Below are 21852 nucleotides of genomic sequence, written 5' to 3'. Positions count from 1 at the left end.
TCCATCACACTCCTGACTTGTGCCTTGTAGATGATGGACAGACTTTGGGGAGTGAGTTACTCGCCACAGGATTCCTAGCCTCTGTCCTGCTCTTGTAGTCACAGGGTTTATGTGGCTAGCCCAGTTCAGTTTCTGGTCAATGGTAACCCCCAGGGTGTTGATAGTGGGGGATTCAGCAATTGTAATGTCATGGAATGTCAAGGGTCCATGACTAGATTCACTCTTGTTGGAGATGGTAATTACCTGGCAATTGTGTGGCATAAATGTTACTTGCCACTTGTCAGCCCAAGCCTGAATATTGTCCAGGTCTTGCTGCATTTGGACGTGGACTGCTTCAGTATCTGTGAATCTCGAGTGGTGCTGAACATTGTGCAATCCTCAGCAAACATCCCCACTTCTGACCTTATGATGGAAGGAAGGTCATTGATGAATCAGCTAAAGATAGTTGGGTCCTAGGACAGTACCCTGAGGAACTTCTGCAGTGATATCCTGGAACTGAGATGATTGACCTCCAACAACCACACCATCTTGTTTTGTGTTGGGTATGACTCCAACCAGCGGAGAGTTTTCTCCCTGATTCACATTGACTGCAGTTTTGCTAGGGCTCCTTGATGCCTTACTCAGTCAAAGCTGCCATGATGTCAAGGGCTGTCATTCTCACCTCACCTCTGGAGTTCGGCTCTTTTGTCCATGTTTGAACCAAGGCTGTAGTGAGGTCAGGAGATGAGTGATCCTGGCGGAACCCAAACTGAGCCTCAGTGAACAGGTTATTGCTAAGCAAATGCCGCTTGATAGCACTGTTGATGACCCCTTCCATCACTTTACTGGTGATCAAAAGTAGATTGAAGGGGTGGTAACTGGCCAGGTTGGATTTGTCCTGCTTTTTGTGTACAGGACGTAGCTGAGCAATTTTCCACATTGCTGGTTAGATGCCAATGTTGTAACTTGAACAACTTGTTAGGGGTGCAAGTTGTAGAGCACAAGTCTTCAGTACAATTGCCGGAATATTGTCAGGGCTCATAGCCTTTGCCATATCCAGCGCCTTCAACTGTATCACGTGGAGTAAATTGAATTGGCTGAAAACTGGGGCCTCAGGAGGAGGCCAAGATGGACCATCCACTCGGCACTTCTGGCCGACAATTGGTGAAAATTCTTCATTCTTATCTTTTGCACTGATGTGTTGGGCTCCCCATCATTGAGGATGGGGATATTTGTGGAGCCTCCTCCTCCAGTGAGTTGTTTAGTTGTCCACCACCATTCTCGACTGGATGTGGCAGGTCTGCAGAGCTTAGATTTGATCCGTTGGTTGTGGGATCGCTTTGCTCTGTCTATCGCATACTGCTTACTCTGTTTGGCATGCAAGTAATCCTGAGTTGTAGCTTCACCAGGTTGACACCGCATTTTTAGGTATGTCCGGTGCTGCTCCTGGCATGCCCTCCTGCATTCTTCATTGAACCAGGATTGATCCCCTGGCTTGGTGGTTATACATAGAAACATACATAGGAGCAGGAGTAGACCATTCGGCCCTTTGAGCCTGCTCCACCATTCCTTATGATCATGGCTGATCATCCAACTCAATAGCCTGCTCCCGCTTTCTCCCCATATCCTTTGACCCCTTTCACCCCAAGAGCTATATCTAACTTCTTCTTGAAAACATACAATGTTTTGGCCTCAACTACTTCCTGTGGTAGAAAATTCCACAGGCACAGGCTCACCACTCTCTGGGTGAAGAAATTTCTCATCTCAGTCCTAAATGGTCTACCCCGTGTCTTCAGACTGTGACCCCTGGTTCTGGACTCCCCCACCGTCGGGAACATCCTTCCTGCATCTACCCTGTCTAGTCCTGTTAGAATTTTATAGGTTTCTATGAGATCCCCCCTCATCCTTCTGAACTCCAGCTGGTTATGGTAGAGTGGATGTTTTGCCGGGTCATGAGGTTACAAATGGTGGATGAGTACAACTCTGCTGCTGCTGGTGCCCCACAGTGCCTCATGGATGCCCAGCCTTGAGTTGCTAGATCTGTTTGAAATCTATCCCATTTAGCACGGTGGTAGTGCCACACAACACGATGGAGGGTATCCTCAATGTGAAGGCGGGACTTCGTCTCCACAAGGTCTGTGCCGTGGTCACTGCTATTGATACTGTCATGGACAGATCCATCTGCGGCAGGCAGGTTGGTGAGGATGGGTCAAGTATGTTTTTTGCCCCTTGTTGGCTCCCTTACCACCTGCCGCAGACCCAGTCTAGTAGCTATGTCCTTTAGGATGTGGCCAGCTTGGTCAGTAGTGGTGTTACCGAGCCACTGTTGCTGATGAACATTGATGTCCCCCACCCAGAGTGCATTTTGTGCCCTTGCCACCCTCAGTGCTTCCCTCAAGTGGTGTTCAGCGGTTGCCTGGACGGCTGGTTTGTGATACAGTGTGATTCAATTCCAGCTGAGGTCATCCACCTTCTCAACCTCGCTGCTCGCCTGAGGTGTGGTGACCCTCAGGTTAAATTCACCACCAGCCGTCTCTCTCTAATGAGAGAGCAGCCTATGGCCCTCTGGGACTACGGCGACTTTCGTACTCATCAGCTGGGGGTGGTGGGGGCAGTAGGTGGCAAGCAGCAGGAGGTTTCCTCGCCCAGATGCCATGAGACTTCATGGGGTCCACAGTCGATTTTGAGGACTCCCAGGGCAACTCCCTCCCAACTCTATACCACTTTGCCGGCACCTCTGCTGGGTCTTTCCTGCCAGTGGGATGGGATATACCCAGGGATGGTGATGGTGGTGTCTGGGACATTTTCTGTAAGGTATGATTCCATGAGTACGACTATGTCAGGCTGTTGCTTGACTAGTCTGTGGGACAGCTCTCCCAATTTTGGCACAAGGAGGACTTGGCAGGGTCGACAGGGCTCAATTTGCCAATGTCGTTTCCAGTGCCAAAGTCAATGCCAGGTGGCCTGCCCAGTTTCATTCCTTATAGACTTTCTAGCAGCTTGATTACAACTGAGTGTCCATTTCAGAGGCCAGACCAGATAAGGATGATAGATTTCTTTCCCTAAAGCACTAGATGGTGAACCAGATTGGTCCTTATGACAACGGTTTCATGCTCATCATTAGACTGATTGAATTCAAATTCTGCCGTGGTGGGATTCGAACCCAGGGCTCCAGAGTATTACCCTGGGTCTTTGGATTACTAGTCCACAGACAATATCACTATACCACCGCCTCTCCATTATAGGGACAGTTTTCCAATATGCGCTCTCAGTTGGACAAGGCTTCCATCAGACTCTATGTTAACCACCACCTAGAAGGACAAGGGTAACAGGCGAATGGGAACATCACCATCTCCAAATCCCCCTCCAAGTCACACACCTTTCCTATTTGGAAATATATTGGTTGTTCCTTTATCATTGCTGGGTTAAAATCCTGGTCGTTCTTCTTGGGTGTGTCTACACCATACGGACTGCAACAGTTCAAGTTGGTGACTCATCACCACCTTCTCAAGGGAAATTAGGGATGGGCAATAAATGCTGGCCTTGACCAGAAGGAAAGATCAGTTCAAAAATTTCAAATCCCAGTAAAAATCATTAATACTTGAGCTCCAGTTAAAGGTATATAAAACCTGTTTGGTCAAGTCTTACTGGTACCCTTCATTTCCAAGTGTTTTTTCCACAGCGATTCTCACATCCCCAAAATACAGAACTCTCTCTTTCATAAGATAATTTTGCCACTTTGCTTTCTGCATAGCTCTGTTGGTCTCACCGTAAGTTATTAGCTCTTTTTTGACCTTCCATTGGTTCCCATTTTGTGTACTTTTTAAAAATATAATTTCCAGCTGTTTTTAAAAAAAATTGGTTTAACTCAAAAAATAACATCACTGTTTTTCACATTTTGTTTCAGGTGAGATAGGAGAGTGTCAATAATACTGGAGAGCGTCAGTGAGAATGGGGAGGGTCAGAGAGAGAGCATAAAGGGAGTCAGTGAGAACGGAGAGAATCGTTGATAGAAGCAAAAGCCAGCGAGAGCGGAGAAACACGAGGACCAGCGAGAACAGCCCATTTCTGTCTCTTTTCTTTTACCTACTAACCTTCGAAAAAGCATCAGTGACAGAGCGAGACCATTTTTATTCACTCCTAACCTAGATGAAATTTCGGGATTTTTTTTGGTGAATTGGAGATATGTTTGTTTTCTTAGATTTATCAAGTGCACGACTAGAGAAGGCGAAGGAGGTGGGGGCTGATTTTACAGTATTGGTGGTGAAGGAGACACCCCAGGAGATGGCCCAAAGAGTGGAGGAAGCTCTTGGCTGCATGCCAGATACAACTATCGAATGCACTGGTGCTGAATTCTGTGTCCATACTGGCATCTATGTAAGTACTGAATTAGATGGAATTAAAACCCTTATAACATCATCAGGACCCTAACCCAACAACACGGCCTGAGAGGTAAGTTTCCAGGCCAGACCAAACCTGTGACGAAGAAGAGGCCAAAACAGATTTTTTTTAAAAGGTGGATGATTACATGGAATATGCAGTACAACACAGAAACAGGCCATTCAGCCCAAGTGGTCTGTGCTGGGTTTATTCAAAGGTACCTTCCCGTTCCATCTACTCCATCTCAGCCTTTCAGTCCATCTTTCTATTCTTTTTTCTCTCATGTACTCATCTAGCTTCCTTTTGGAAACACCAACCATCCCTGTGGTGGAGAGTCCCACATCCTAACTACTATCTGAGTAAAAATATTCCCCTTTATTCCCCTGTTGGACTTATTAATGACTACCTTGTATTTATGGTCCCTGGTTCAGTAACGTGACAGAAAATGAAAGTCAGCAGTCTTCGTGACAGACGAGATATGGGATCAAAAGTTCAGCTCAGATTTAACGAGGGTAGCGAGGTTTCAGTAGTCTGCTTCGTTAATTTGGCATATTAATAAAATGACTAATAAAGGATACAAGGTAATGTTCCCAGAAAAAGCCCTCTACGAGCAGGATCTAACATGAACTGCAATGGAACAAAATTGTAGGACTGCTAAAATCATGAATGAGATCAGTTAGAACCATTGAGATAATATTGTTAAGCATATATAGAACCTTGGTTAGACCACACTTGGAGACTGAACCGTTCTGGTCCCCATATTATAAAAATAGTATAGAGGCACTGGAGAAGGTGCAAAAAGAGATTTACTAGGATGATACCAGAAATGAGAGGTTAGACCTATCAGGATGGGGCTCTTCTCTGCAGAATAGAGAAGACTGAGTGGGCGATAGAGATCTTTAATATTATTAAACAATTTGATAAGGTAGACACAGAGAACTTGTCGGGGAGATGAAAACTAGGGGCTGTAAATATAGGATAGTCACTAATAAAGCCAATAAGGAATTGAGGAGAAACTTCTTTATTCAGAGAGTGATTACAACATGGAATTCACTACCACAAGGAATAGTTCAGAGGAGCGGCATAGATATAAGGGGAAGCTAGATAGACATGTGAAGGAGAAAGGAATAGAAGGTTATGTTGATGGGGTCAGATGAAGAAGGGTATGAGGAGGGTCGTGTGGAGCATGAACACTGGCCAGTTTTTGGGCTGTAGGAGAAAAGAAAGGAGCAGTCAAATAACCCATATGAGAACGAGAAAAGACAAGTTATACCAATACTATAGAATTTCATGTGGACTAAAACATTGCCCAGGTTTTGTGAAAATATACATGGAATGTGATCAACACAACTGGCATTAAAATTCACAAAGGACAAAACTGAGCACAGCTATGAAAGACAAGCCACTTGAAGAATTTTACTGGATGCATTAGATGCGACACGGTAACTGACAATGTCCTTAGCAGCAAGTGAAAGGAAGGTGTGTCATCACCAAAGTGTGGGGAAAAATTAAAAATGTGACCCTTACGGTTTCCAGAACATTTTGGCTGTATTTGTTCATTCTTGAGGCGCTTTATCTGTGTCTTTATGAAAGGTGGTTTAGAATTCAGCAGCCTTTTCCCTTCCTCCTAGTTCATGCATGTGATATTTCTCTTAGTCTACTCGCTCTGGAGGGACTGTACTCTTGGTTGGTCACGGCCCAGATTTGGTGAGTGTGCCCCTACTAAACGCAGCAATCCGGGAGGTGGATATCCGGGGAATGTTCAGATTCTGTAACACGTAAGTACTGACACATTCTTTGTTCCAGCAACAAATTAATTTCTTCAACTAACTTATGGGGAGATGGCAGCATAGTGGTAATGTCACTGGATGAGTAACCTAGAGGGAAAACAAAAATTGCCGGAAAAACCCAGCAGGTCTGGCAGCATCTGTGGAGAGGAAGACAGAGTTAACGTTTCGAGTCCGTATGACTCTCCATCAGAACTAAAGAGAAGTAAAAATGGGGTGAAATATATACTATTTAGGAGCGGTGGGACAGGTGAAGTTGGATAGAAGGCCAGTGATAGGTGGAGGCAAAGGAGAGATTGCAGAAGATGTCATAAAAAAAAGGTCAAAGGGGTGTTGATGGTGGTGATACTGGCTAAAGGAGGTGCTAATGGTGACATTAAGAGTAGAAAGCAGAATGAGCAAGTGAGAGATAGCCCTAGTGGGGGAAGGGACGGTGTGGGAGAAAAGATCGAAATAGGCTAAAAGGTGGGGATAAAACAATGAATGGAAATAAATTTTAAAAATAATAATAATAGAAATAAGTGGGAAAAAAATATATATAAAAAAATAATTTTTAATTTGAAAAAAGGGGATTAAAAAGGGATGAGGATGGAGGAGAGAGTTCATCATCTGAAGTTGTTGAACTCAGTTCAAGAACAACAAATGGCAAGAAATGCTGGCTTTGCCAGTGACACCCACATCCCATGAAAGAATTTTTAAAAAGTTGATTAAAGATGAAGGTGCACAGCATTGAATACTTCGGCCTTATCACTAACCGTTTTCAAATGCCTAGAACACCTTCAAATCATGCGAAGTCTGGACAGAATAGATAGGAAGAAACTGTTCCTATTGGAAGAAGGATTGAGAGCAAAAGGGCACCGATTTAAGTTGATTGGCAAATGAAGCAGTCACGTCAGCGAGTGGTTAGCACCTGGAATGCACTGCCTGAGAGTGTGGTGGACGCAGATTCAATAGTGATTTTCTAAAGAGGATTGGGCAATTAGCCGAAGAGAAAAGAAATTGCAGGGCTATGGGGAAAAGACAAGGGGAGTGGGACCAGGTGAGTTGTTCTTGGAGAGAGCAGCACAGACTCTCTTCATTACCTGATTGGAGGATTATTGGCTGCTGGTCAAAGTCTTTAACTTCCCCAGTTCCAATTTCGTTTATAACTAGGGAAGAAAGCTGTTCAGAGAATTTTTTTTTCAAATATACCATTTTTTTTAAGGCCCCTATGATTTTTCTCCCAGGTTACTCGCAGCATTGTCCTGGAGATTAATCTTTCATTCCTGGGCAATCCTCGAGGATTGGCAACACTCTGCAGATCTGATGGACAATTCAGTGATTAGGGGAAAGTGAAATGTGCTAATACCAAGATAGATAAGTTGAAACATGTTACTTTTATGTAAGGAGCTACATGCACCATCTGTCGAGCTCTCAAGTCCTGTTGGTCTGATTTTAGAAAAATTATCTTCAAGAGATTAAAGACAGGAACTTGGCACATATCAGTGCCATACTCCACAGGGCCTGATGGCTTTCAGACAAGAATCTTTAAAAATAGCTGGTTAGATAGATTGTCTTCTTTTGCTCCTCAAATAATGGGGCACTTTCAAACCCCAAAATCTATATCAGCAAACACTCTGGGCAGACTTTTCCATTTTTGAGACTGAGTGCAGTGGTGGGCGGGCTAAGCAGCTCCTAACCCCACTGCTCGGAATGGCGGGAACTCGCACCAGATTCCGTGCTTGGAATCGCAATAATTATGCATAGGTGAGTATCGGACCGAAACAAGTGGTGGGTCAGGAGCTGATTCGGCTGTACGCCGTTGGCTGGTGGGGTCAAAGGTCGCGGGGCCATATTTAAACGCCACCTGAATACGCACCCTCTCTGGCCCACCTGCCTCCAGGACACACACACACACACACACACACACACACGTATCGTTGAGGCAGAAGAAGAAAGCTGTAAGCTTCAAGTGGAAGGCAGCACCCTGCTTCACCTACCAGGCCCTCGAGGCCTTGATCAGAGGAGTGCAGGCGCATAGGGATGTCCTGTACCCCAGGGATGGGTCCAGGAAGCACACTAACCTCACCTCTCCATCGCAGAGCAGGTCAGCGCAGCTGGCAACCATGCCTGAAATGCCATCCACTGCAGGAAGAGGATAAATGACCTCATCCACCCCGTCTGGGTAACTCATCCTTCTACCCCGTCCAATATCAAACTCTCATCATGGCATCATTTACTCAAAGGGCTGCTCCCTTCAGGGATCTCACACAACCATTAGTGGAGGGACACCTATCACCACTGATTGTCTCACAGGAACTTTCACATCACCACCGTCTCATCTATCATGCTGCTCACACTCCATCCTCAACCCCTTCTAGCGAGAGCTCACCACACGCAGGGGACAAGCATCTTTCCCAACCTATACTCCATCCCTTCTCATCACAGGCCTTTCTTTCTTTTTCACACAGGCCAAGCTGGCCCACAATAGGCAGGAAAGAGCACAGACCGGGGAAGGACAGCTGACATAATTGCCCTCATGCAATTCGAGGAGGATGCCACCGAGATCACTGGGGAGGACGGATTGCTCCTGTCAGGAAGGAGAGATCAGATAGTCCCAGCAACCTAGTACGGATCACCCCTCCATCAGTTCATCACATCCTGACAATCACAGTGACAATCACAGACTTATATTTCTCATGTTCACCAACTGAAAGTCTATTCTCTATCTTATAGGCACCAGCAGATCAAGGCCCACAAGGGTGCCCACCATAAGTCCCAGCCCCTAGAACACATCCATAGAGGAAGCTCAAAAAGAGCCATCACTGCGCCTACCCGCACCCTCCACAGCACAGAGACACATACCTCGGTGGGGCATAGCTCTAGATTAGGCTTGGGCTCACCTGCTGGAGAACACCTCACAGACACGTCCCCCTAACAATCGGAGGCAGGGACAGTCAAGGTCTCCGGCACTCGGAGGACTGCTGGAGACCAGCTGCCCGCTCAGTCCGAGTCAGGTGATGAGCCTCTGTGAGCAGCCACCGGCTCAATGCTGGAGATTCAACAACAGGCGGTGGAACTTCAGGCAGAGATTCGACAGTCACTCAGCAGACCAGTGTGAAGTGTAGAGGAGTCCGTCCACATCCTTTCTGATGTCGTGGCTCCGACCTGCCAATGCCGCAAGGTCACCTTGGGAAGGCTGGCAACTATCACGGACACCCTGGTCCAGCAGATTTTGCCAGATTTGCTCTCAGCCCTGGACTCCATGGTGTGGTGGGAGCCATCATGATGTAGGCGACAGGGGGGGAACGAGGCACCTTGACCTTCCTCCAGGTGCAGCATCTCCTCAAGGAGTCAGGGTGGGGCCCTTGGGCACCCACAGGGAGGATGAGCATCAGCCGCACACCCTGGGGGCCTTCTCTTAGGACACTCCAGTGTGTACAGCTGCTCCAAACCCCCTCTACCTGTGATCCCATCCACTCCAGCTGCTCAGGCCAAGGAGGGTGCATCTGCTTCTGAGCAGGGCTCCCTTAACAGGCCGGGGCCCTCCAGACCTCGAGCCACCAGAGGACGTCCGCCAAGGTCACCACAAACATCAGGACGTAGCAGTCAGCAGGCTACCTCTGCCCCTGGCACAAATGCCAGGGCTACACCCAGGCGTAGTGGTAGGTTTAGGAAAATGAAGAAATATTGAATTCACTTTTTGGTCACGGGTGTGCTACCACTATAAAAATATTGAACTTTTGTTAATACATTTGATGTTTCTGCGAATGGCCTGGTCAACTGAAGGCGTTGTGATTATGTACATTCGAATCCTCTCATTTCGAGGTTTATCCATCCTCCCACTCAGTCATAGTCTCCCATTATGAGATTAACATTCATCTGACGTTTCTGCTGTCAGCTCCATGGTGTTTTTCATGTCGGACTGTCAGAGAACTGAGCACATAATCGTACCCAAAATGAACGTGATCCCATTGCCAAATGCATCGTCCTCTCCCTCTCTCTGTTTTGAAGACTGTTCCCCATCTAGTTAAACTCCTCCCCCACCCCCTACTCCCAGCTGACCTTCCCCTGACACCTTCCTGTACAAACAGAGGATATGCAATACCTGCCCATTCACCTACACCCGCTCTTTCAGTGTGAGGTAGTAGTTTTGGGATAGTTCCTCTAATCGAGTGAACTGTTCACAGCCCAGTCTCTTCTGCATTGGAAAGAGCAAATACAGATTTTGCTCTTCAGTCAGCACATTGCGAAGTTCCAGCCTTACTGCAAGAGCTACCTTTGTCTCATCATTTTAACTCTCCTATCCATTTACGCTCTGGCCTGTCTCTCTCATTAATCTTCTATCAGATGCTAAAGAGCTCAGTACAAACTGCAAGAAACCATCTCATCTTTCTCCAAGGCGACAGGAATTCTCTGAACATGGTATTTAGTATTTTTCTTCTTTGTTTTAGCTTTATCTGTAGATTCAAACCTGTTTCAAAATCCAAGTTGAGGCCCAGATTTTCCATCTCTCTTATTTTCTTGTATTTCCACAACCTTCTCCCACTTCCTCAGCTTGTTAATCACGCTGGGCCCCGAGGGCTGAGTCCTTCCAGGCAGAGAGCCCAAGGGGTATGTCCATGATCTCGGACAGGAAATCTCAACATTAGATAAGAGTTGTGGACTTTGTTGAGATAAGATTAGGCCTATTGGTCCTTGGCTCTGCAACACAGCAGGGGACAAACAGATTCCTAAAATACGCCCAATCGACCGACTTGCGTTAAGCATTAATACACCCCAACATGTGATATAAATAAAATGCAGAAGAGTTGATAATTCAATGGGAAGAACGCTATGTGCTTAGGTCATTCATTTACCTCTCAGTAATTATTTCTATGAGTAACACTGTTGCTATGTTATTAATACATCTCTGACAGTTTTCTATATCCATATTTCATAACAGTGAGCTTGGGAAAGTTCCACCTAATTTTGCAAAAAGCTGACTGCACTGGAAATTTCTAAAACATAATGTTAAGTAATTTGGTGCTTTTGGAACCTGAGTTTTGGTAACCTTTCTGTTTGGCATTGCCCTCCTTCCTGCTTCATGCCAATGTAAGTTAGATGCAATGAGACATTGTGAGAAATCAGTGTGCAGAAAATCCAAAAATATTTATTGCACTGCGCGCGAGTATGAAAGCATGTGGAGGATGGAATATTCTAGAAGGTTTCCCCTCGAATAGGCATGCCACTCCTACCTGACGGCAGAACTTATGGAAAGTCAAGAATTCCCTATACTCAATCGCACACATAAGAGCTTCTGGCTTCCAATTGTTCTCGTCAGGTTTTCTAATCAAGTGTCTGCCATGGCTCTGTTGGTTGTACCCTTATCTCACAGTCTGAAGGTTGTGGTTTCAAGTCCCACAGCAGGGCCTCGAGCCCAAAATCCAGGCAGTGCAGTGCCGAGGGAGTGCTGCACTATTGGAGGTGCTGTCTTTCAGCTAGATGTGTATCATCATTAAATTGATAGTTTATTTGCCCTACCAGGTTGATGTAATGGTCCCAGGGCAGTATTCTGAAGAAGTGCAAGGGAGTTCTGGTCTTTATTTCCATTGACTCCCAATGAGAGGGCATGGGTGCTGAGATGGTATTGCACATTTTACACTATTATCCCATTTGTACCCACAGACATGTGCATTTCTTCACCCCTTCACCATGCCTCCTTCAAAACGAACACACCCATCCCTCACCTCAGCATTTGCTTTTACAGGTCCAGTTACTACCAATAAGTACCTTTGGGTGTTGTATCTCCATTGATGGTCATTCAGCTCTCCCAGCAACCCACCCACAAATTCTGTCAGCATGTTAACTCCTGTTTTATTCTGCTGACGATGTCTTTGCTGTTTGGAGAAAGCTATTTTAAAAAAGACTAAAACACAATGTTAAAATTTCTAATAGATGAATTTTATGTGGTCAAAAGTCAAATGGGAAAAGAATCTCTGTGATCTTGAAAGCTTATGCCATCATATGAGTTGCTTAATAAGCGATGCTCTGCTATTCAATATACTGTACATCCTTTCTTTAAAGTACCCCTGATGATCGATCATGACCCCCACCTTCATTTTCTGTTCTGTCACAACAGCCAACCTGTATCCATCCAGAGTTGAATCAGTACTGGGCCAACATGACAAATAGGAGAGCCATTTTGACTTAGGATGATAATGTGGTAATGAATCAACCATCAAATATGCATCACTAGACACTTTTTCATTTCTTCATTTCGACTCTTCAGATGGAAGGAAGACAAAGCCCACTATCCTAAAAGTCCCGATCCATGTGTTTTCATTTATTTAGAAACTTTTCAAAATATCACATGGAGTATGTTGCTAAGGGAACCACTGCAAGTTGGTCTCTACTTGTACCAGAGCCCATTGCTGTAACCAATAACCTTCCTTTGTTTGTGAGCATTTTGGGTCCATGGAGGTCTGAATAAAGAGGCAGCCTTGGTGACCACTGCTGATTCAGCCACGAGGAAGAAGATGAAATAGCTTGATTTTCAATCCAGACTTGGGAAGCCCGAAGACAGGTTCCTTTCCGCTTCCTGATCTCTGGCGCTTCAGCATTGTGAGATGCAAATGGAAACAGAAAGTGGTGCAAAAGCTCAGCTGGCCTGGCCGCATCAGTGGAGAGAGAAACAGAGTTCGCGTTTCATGTCCAATATGGACTCTTCTTTTGCAGTATTTTGCTTTTATTTTGTGAAATGGAAAACCATTCACTGGGCCGGAGGTGAGTTCACTGCCCAGTTAGCAGCACTGGGCGTCATATGGGGGCAGGAACCATCTCCACATTGCAATGCTCAGAGGCAGAGGGTTTTCAGGGTAGAGCAGACACGAGATCGGAGGACCAGCCGCGTCACAATGCACGCATGTAGTCAAATGATCAATCAGAAGGTACTTAACCTGCTCTGTTTGAATCACCCTATTTTCCCATTACTTTTATTCATCAGCCTCATCACTGATTGGCTCTCCGCATTGATCCCAACAACTGAACATTTAGTACATCAGACCGTTAGGTTTTCCCAGTCTCCATCTTGAAAATTACCTTCTGGCCCTCCCCAGTCCATCAACAAGCTTCTGAAGAGCTTAATGGGCCGTTAATTGGAGGCAAACTGCTTACTGGCTCCACGACTACCCCCGCTCTCACTTTGAAAGTAGCAGCGCATTCCAGAGGCATCGGAAGACCAACACGCCATCTGGAGGCGCTATTTTCAAAGGGTACCCGCACCCGACCTCACCCCCCCCACCAAGGTTTTTTTGCAAACCAAACCACAAAAGTTTGAGAAGACAATGGAGGAACAAGCACGTGAAGGACAGGTGTTGGCTTTCGGGGAATATGAGGAACACATTTTTGTAATGTGTTGGGCAACACTTGTAAATAACATTGTGTTTTGTGGGGTTGATGTAACCAGCCTAGCGCTCAGCATTACTTTCATTAAATGTCTTCCTTCCTGTAGTTATATTTGCTCAGTCATTAAACAGTAGAGATTCTAACATAGAGTAGATAGTTGATTTGATACAGATGATTTTATGTGTAAGACATGAGCACTGAATGCACTTAGATGGCATGACTTTGATTACTATTCTGTAAATCGGTTAACAGTTAAAGTATTGAATCAAGTAATTAAAGTTGATGACATTGCACTGTGCAGATTTTTCAAGGTCAGCCACATGAATAGGACATTCAAAAGTGCACCAAGTTCTTCATGGACATTTTATTTTGAGAGAAGAAACATTTTCTTTGCAAATATCACTTGTTGACCTCTGTCCTCTTGAGTAGTTCAGAAAGAACAAAGACAAAGCTATGCTGAGGGACATTCCTGTTCTTGTCGCTGCACCGTTTCTGCCTCTGTCTCACCCAAATCCCCCTCCCAATAGTGCAGCTGAGCAAGTTATGTCAGGAATTCAAGATTGGACATCTTGTTATCATTGATGTCATGGCCCAGTGCTTCACACAGAAGGACTGGACAAGGCATCATGTCTTATTAAGCGGAGGCGGTGGCTTAGTGGCAATGTCACCGGACTAGTAATCCAGAGGCCCAAACTAATGCTCTGGGGCACCAATTTGAATCCCACCACCCTGCCAGTGGTGGTCCAATGCACAATCATCGATGGTGATGAGGGGTAGGGGGTGGGTTACAGGTGCAGGGTGAAAGGCGTTGGACACCATCTGGGAGGTGACATGCACCATCCTGAGGCACAAGCAGATCAGGATGTCGGCACTCTCAATGTCAAACAGAAAAACTTCTAAGTGCGAAGAGGGTCATCGGGTGGTTGGAGTTGAAGGTCAGCTCAACTGGACAACTGAAGGAGAACCCTGATAATCTATCCCGATGAAGCAAAGGTCTCACTATAGGGTCCAGAGGACAGTGGAGGGAAGGAGATTAGTGTGAGTGGGAGGCATCTCGCGCATGGCCGGCATAAGCCTTGGCAAAGAGCGATGCCTTGATGCACAAGCATGATTCAGGGGATCATAGACCCAACCTTGGACCTGCTGGAAGGGAGGAGAGTGAGCACCGCCAGTAACACAGGCAGCAGCAAGAAAAACCCAGGAGACATCCATGAAGTGAAGTGATTCATGTATTTACAAAGATGCTAAAACTATATACAATGATTGTACAACCATGCCACCAATGTGAATTTAATACTTGTTATTTTTTCTTACCCTACAACTACATCTAGGTGCTTCTCCGACATCCACAGCAGCGCTGGAGGCAGCCTGCTGACTACTCTGCCCTTTTGTCAATGATGACCTTTGGTGAACATCCTGTGGAGGGCTTAGGCCTGGAGGACCCCGGCCTTCTTTGGGTCTCCTGCCCTGAGGCTGGTGCACCCTCAGCGGTCTCAGAGGCTGGAGCTGATGGAGTTACAGCCAGAGGGGATTCAAAGCGCATGAAAATCCTTGGAGTGTCCGTGGAAACCCCAGAGGTGTTCGCCTAATGCTCCTCCTCCCTTTGGGTGCCCGAGGGCCCCTCCCTGACTCCTTGAGAAGAAGGGCTGTCTGGAGGGAGGTCTAGGTGCCCTGTGCCCCTCTCGTCTAGCCACTGCACAGGCTTACCCATGTTTAGAGCGATGGAGTCCAGGTCCGAGCATATATCTGGCAGAAGCTCCGTGTGCTGCTGGACCAGGGTCTCCATGGCATCCGCCATCCTCCCCATGGAGACCTCCATGCATTCACATGCCAGAGCCACACATCAGAGAACACGCGGACACGCTCCTTTGCCTCTCACGCCACTCTCTTGATGACCTCTGACACTTGATGTTCCCCTACGTCTCTTTGATACTCCAGCATCTTTTCCATGGTCGCTTCAAGAGGCTCACCTTCTAGCTCTGACTTAGCATTGGCCTCTTCTCTAGCAGCCCCCTCAAGTACCAGAGACCTCGGCTGTCACTGCCTCCACCTGCCGTGGACGTGTGTCTGTGAGATGACCACCAGAGTGTGAGCCCGAGCCTAACCTAGATATACCACCCACTGAGATGTGTGCCTCTGGGCTGGTGGAGTGTGCAGGTGAACACTGTTGCGGCTCTACAGGTGTGAAGAAGTGCTTATCATCGTCTGAGCTCTCCTGAGGGCTGGGGCTTATTTCTGGACCAGGGTCTTCCCCACCCCCCCCTTTCCTACTGGCACCCAGAATGGTGGAAGTAGAGAATGTGACAGCCTAGGCTGGCTCCTACATTGCAGCAGGTTCCAATTTTCAGAGATTAAGCATGCTTCCTCATTGGATGCATGGAGGAGGCCAACACCATCCTTGACACAGGCACAGTCACAATCCTGCCCTGTTCAAATTGAGTGAGAGGCCCTCCCGCCTTCTCCCTCTCTCACCTGCTGTGTGCTGTCTGCTCCTGAAAAAAGGCAGATAGATGGATTGCAAGCACTTCTGATGCAGGAGCAAGTCTTTCTGCAGTTAATTCTGCAGCCAATACTTGACCTCCTGATTCCCCAAAGCCTGTCCACCAAGCACAAGGCACAAGTGAGGAGTTTGAGGGAATATTGTCCACTTACCAGGATAAGTGTAGCTCCAACAGTGCTCAGGAAACTGGACACCATCCAGGACGAAGCAGGCACCCCATCCAGCACCATCAAAATTCAGTTCCTCCACCACCGACCCATAGCGGCAGCTGCGTGTGCTGTATGAAAGATGCAGTGCTGCTAGTCCCAAGGCTACATTGGCAGCCCGCTCCAGACCCATGAGCTCTAGCATCTAGAAGGGCAAGGGCAGCAGAGGCTTGGAATCAGCAGCACCTGTAAGTTGCCTTCTATTCCAACCACCCCACACAATGCCTATGCTTCGAGTGTGGCTCGGTCAGCAAACCGCAGCTTTTAGGGTTGGGCAACACAGATGCTGGCCTTGCCATTGCCGCCCACGTCCCATGCCAGATTCAGAAAAATGGCGAGGTCAGTTTAGAGAGGTTCACTCACCCTGGCGGTGAATCATTCATCCGTTTCCTGCACTGCAGGATGGTCTTCCTCTGCAGCCCCCTGGCGCTGACCACCCTGGCGACCTCCTCCCAGGTGACTGTGATGAGTCAGGTGGGCCTCCTGCTCCCATCCCTGGGAAAGAGGACGTTCCTCCTGTCCTCCAAGGCCTGGAGGGGATTCTCCAGGGAAAGTGTGGGGCCGGCACTTGGTGCCATCTCGGTGCCCTGAAGCTCTGGCACGCAGAATCACTGGCTGTCTGGGTGCCTTTTAAATATGGCGCCCGGACAAGATGGCGGGGCGCGCAACTTCCTGCCCGCCTGCCACGAGACACATCACAAACCGCACAAACTTAATGAGACGGGGAGTGCACGATTGCACGTAATGACCTCCCCGCTCATTGGCGGGGAACGCTTCCAGTTCGTGTTCCTGCCACGGAAGTTATGGCAGGAGGGGAAAATTCCGGCCAATGTCTCTGTCACCACCATCACCATCCCTGCCTGTGCCCTGTCCCACCAGCAGGACAGACCCAGCAGAGGTGGCAGCACAGTGGTATACAGTCGGGAGGGAGTTGCCCTGGGAGTCCTCGACATCAACTCTGGATCCCATGAAGTCTCATAGTATCAGGTCAAACATGGGCAAGGAACCTCCTGCTGATTACCACATACCACCTAACCCCCGCCACCTCACCTGATGAATCAGTACCCCTCCATGTTGAACACCATTTGGAGGAAGCACTGAGAGTGGCAAGGGTGTGGAATGTACTCTGGGTGGGGAACTTCAATGTCCATCACCAAGAGTGGCTCAGTAGTATATACTGACCGAGTTGGCTGAGCCCTAAAGGACATAGCTGCTAGACTTGGCCTGCAGCAAGTGATGAGGGAACCAACAAGAGGCAAAAACCTACTTGACCTCACCTTGACCAATCTACCTTTCGCAGATGCACCTGTCATGACAGTATTGGTAGAAGAGACCACCGCATAGTCCCTGTGGAGACAAAGTCCTGTCTTCACATTGAGGATATCCTCCATTATGTTGTGTGGCACTACCACTGTGCTAAATGGGATAGATTTCGAACAAATTTAGCAACTCGAGACTGTGCAGCAGAATTATATATAACCACAATCTGTTACCTCATGGCCTGGCACATCCCCAACTCTACCATTACCATCAAACTGGGAGATCAACCCTGGCTCAATGAAGAGTGCAGAAGGGCATGCCAGGAGCAACACCAGGCATACCTAAAAATGAAGTGTCAACCTGGTGAAGCTACAGCACAGGACTACTTGCACACCAAACATTGTAAGCAGCATGCGATAGACAGAGCTAAGCAATCCCGCAACTAACGGATCAGATCAAAACTCTGCAGTCCTGCCACATCCAGTTATGAATGGTGGTGACAGTTAAATAATTAACTAGAGGAGGAGGCTCCACAAGTATCCCCATCCTCAATGATGAGGGAGCCTCCTTCTGCATTTGCAACAATCTTCAGCCTGAAGTGCCGAGTGGATGATTCAACTCGGTTTCCTCCTGAGGTCCTCAGCATTACAGATGCCAGTCTTCAGCCAATTCGATTCACTCCAGATGATATCAAGAAACAGCTGAAGGCACAGGATTCTGCAAAGGCTATGGGCCCTGATAGCATTCCGGCAATAGTACAGAAGACTTGTGCTCAAGAACTTGCTGCGCCCCTAGCCAAGCTGTTCCAGTACAGCTACAACATTGGAATCAACCCAGCAATGTGGAAAATTGCCCAGGTATGTCTTGTACACAGAAAGCAGGACAAATCCAACCCGGACAATTACCACCCCATCAGTCTACTCTCGATCATCAGTAATGTTATGGAAGGAGTCCTCGACAGTGCCATCAACTAACACTTACTCAGCAACAACCTGCTCACTGACGCTCAGTTTAGGTTTCGCCTGAGCCATTCAGCCCTTGACCTCATTACAGCCTGAGTCCAAACATGGACAAAAGAACTGAACCCAAGTAGTGAGGTGAGAGAGACTCCCCTTGACATCAAGGCTGCATTTGACCGAGTGTGGCATCAAGGAGCCCTAGCAAAACTGGAGACAGTGGGAATCAGGGGGAAAACTCTCCTCTGGTTGGAGTCATACCCAGCACAAAGGAAGGTGGTTGTGGTTGCTGGAGGTCAGTCAGCTCAATCCCAGAGCATCACTGCAGGAGTTCCTCGGGATAGTGTCTTAGGCTCGACCATCTTCAGCTGCTTCATCAATGACCTTACTTCCATCATAAGGTCAGAAGTGTCTGATAATTGCACAATGTTCAGAAACATTTGCGACTCCTGAGATATTGAAGCAGTTCCTGCCCATATGCAGCAAGACCTGGACAATATCTGGGTTTTGGCAAGTAACATTTGTGCCACACAAGTGACAATTAATGACCATCTCCAACAAGGGAGAATCGAACCATCTTGCCTTGACATTCAGTGCCATTACCATCACTGATCCTCCACTGTCAACATCCTGGGAGTTACCATTGACCAGAAACTGAACTGGACTAGCCATATAAATACTGTGACTAAAAGAGCAGGTCAGAATTCTGGGAATTCTGTGAAGAGCAACTCACCTCCTGACACCTCAAAGCCTGTCCACCATCTACAAGGCAAAAGTCAGGAGTGTGATGGAATACCCTCCACTTGCCTGGATGAGGGCAGCTCCAACAACACAAGAAGCTTGACACCATCCAGGACAAAGCAGCCCATTTGGTTGGCACCCCATCCACCACCTTCAACATCCACTCCTTCTACCACCGACAAACAGTGGCAGCAGTGTGTACATCTACAAGATGCACTGCAGCAGCTCACCAAGGTGTCTTTGACAGCACCTTCCAAACCTGTAACCTCTACCACCTAGAAGGACAAAGGCAGCAGGTGCATGGGAACACCACCACCTGGAAGCTCCTCTCCAACCACACACCATCCTGACTTGGAAATATATCGGCCGTTCCTTCACTGTCACTGGGTCAAAATCTTGGAACCCCCCCCGCCTAACAGCACTGTGGGTGTACCTACACCACACGGTCTGCAGTGTTCAAGAAGGCGGCTCACCACCATCTTCACAAGGGCAAATAGGGATGGGCAATAAGAATGCTCGTAGCCAGTGATGCCCACGCCCCATGAAAGAAAAAAAAGTGGCTGAGGTTCTGTTTGCGCAGAATGTGCACTTGATGAAGAGTATTGGATGACAGAGCACAGCAAATTTAAAAAAAAAGGAACATTTTTGTAATGAGGCTCATTGGAAATCTTGAAACAATTATTGGCCGGGAATTTCCTTGAAGCTCCATCAATGTAACTGTGTTGAAAGTGGGGCGGAAATGCCTGTTTCTTCTATTACAGGTGCTGGAGAGGAAGCAGCAGTGAGGAAATTCTCCACCTATGTGATTGTATGAACAAATACAGACTAGATGCATAACTTCTAGATATAGATTTTATTCATTCTGTATAATTGTATAATTTAATATGTTCAGATTTGTAAATAATTTGCATTATATCTGCATTGAGTGTTTGTATCAAAACATCAGCTGGGTGAAGTATAATCTAATCAGTCTCAAGTCTGTGGCGCTATTAGCTGCCCCTTTTGTGAATCCATTCAGTATTTTTTACTTGTACAAACCCAGTTTCCATTCATGGTTTCTTTCTACCTGCTTACTGTATTAATCTAGAGTGAACCCCATTATGCAGCATTTAACCCCGTTCACTAGTTGGTCCTGGATCAGCCAGATCGTATTTTTTGCTTGTTTGTGAATATTGCCTTTATTTACTCTCCACTCATTGTCACCAAGTCCCGTTCACTCAAACGCTTGCAAACTCTGACCGACATTGGCACCCGGTCCAGCAAAACCTGGATTTTAAAACTCATATCGTTATTCAAATCCATCCATGGCCTCACTCATCCTTATCTCTGTAACCTCCTCCAGCCTCAAAACCCTCTGAGATCTCTGCACCCCTCCAATTATGGCCTCTTGTGCACTCTGATTTCCTTCGCTCCCAAGTGGCAGCTGTGCCTTTAGCCGCCGAGATCCCTAGCATTGGAACTTCATCCCTAAACCTTCCTTTGTTTCTCTGCCTCCTCTTTCAAGAAGCTCCTTAAAACCAACCCCTTTGACCAAGCTTTTTGTCACTTGTCCTATCTCTTAATGTGGCTTGGTGTCAAATTTTGTTTGATAAGGCTCCTATCAGGTGCCTTGGGAGGTTTTACCACCTTAAAGGTGCTATATAAATGAAAGTTATATTTCTTAACTGTTATTCAATTAGCTGTTTGAAATATGGTCAATTGCTGACTTTTTTTTTACAGTTTTGGTCTCCCCACTCAAGAAAGGATCTAATTGCACTAGAAGCAGTTCAGAGAAGGTTCACTCACCTGATTCCTGGGGAGAAGGGGTTATCTTATCTTGGACAGGTTGGGTCTATACCCAAGAATGAGAGGTAATCTTAGCTAGGATTCTGAGGGGACTTGGCAGAATAGATGCTGAGAGAATGTTTCCCCTCATGGGGGAGCCTAGAAGCAGGCGACAAAGTTTAAAAATTAGGGGTCTCCCATTTAAGACTGAGATGAGATTTTCTTTTCTCTCTCAGAGGGTTGTTAACCTATGGAATTCTCTTTCCCAGAGCACAGTGTTCATTGAATTTATTCAAGGCAGAGTTAGACAAATTTTTGATCAACAAGGGAGTCAAGGGTTATGGGGGCAAGAAAGTGGAGTTGAGGCCACAATAGCCATGATCTTATTAAATAGCGAACCAGACTCAAGGGGCCAATTGGCCTACCCCCTGCTTCTAACTCTTGTGTTCCCTCTACATTTTCCATATCAGGTATCCCATGGCAATCGCTCTGTTGGCTTCAAAGAGAGTGGATGTGAAACCTCTGATCACACATCGCTTCCCACTGGATCAGGCAATTGAGGCATTTGAAACCACAAAGAAAAGGCTGGGAATTAAAGTGATGCTGAAATGTGACTAAGTGCGATTCCTTGAGAAGTTTCCTCCAGTCAGTGTAGAGATAGAGTTGGAGTTGAAAGCATACGTGTAGTTGCTGCTGAATATATTGCAAATAAACTTAATGTTTCAACCAAAGAAGTGTCTGCAGATCAACTCTATCATTGATAATACAACTCGGCCACCCCACAACAGCTGCATTCTCCCATTGCTTTCCCACCTCAAACTGGAATCCATGTAAATCTTCAAATTTAAAGTTAGTTGGCGATCTCACCTAAACCCCTTCTGCCCAGGAATCAGGTGAGTGAACCTTCCCTGAAC

General features: G+C 46.8%; 1 protein-coding gene across 1 annotated transcript in view; it reads left to right on the top strand.

Moving 5' to 3' along the window:
• Positions 1-21672, top strand: part of LOC144669982 (sorbitol dehydrogenase-like) — a 38240-nt gene extending 16568 nt beyond the window's left edge. The window contains exons 7-9 of the mRNA XM_078532286.1: positions 4181-4356; positions 6016-6137; positions 21409-21672. Of these exons, the coding sequence (XP_078388412.1) occupies positions 4181-4356; positions 6016-6137; positions 21409-21556 (446 nt within the window). The 3' untranslated portion in view covers positions 21557-21672. The remainder of the gene's footprint in view (positions 1-4180; positions 4357-6015; positions 6138-21408) is intronic.
• Positions 21673-21852: the final 180 nt, after the last annotated feature.

Source organism: Cetorhinus maximus, chromosome 30 (genome assembly GCF_964194155.1).
Source record: "Cetorhinus maximus chromosome 30, sCetMax3.hap1.1, whole genome shotgun sequence".
Lineage (NCBI taxonomy): Eukaryota > Metazoa > Chordata > Chondrichthyes > Lamniformes > Cetorhinidae > Cetorhinus > Cetorhinus maximus.
This window is presented reverse-complemented; position numbering and strand designations above follow the sequence as displayed.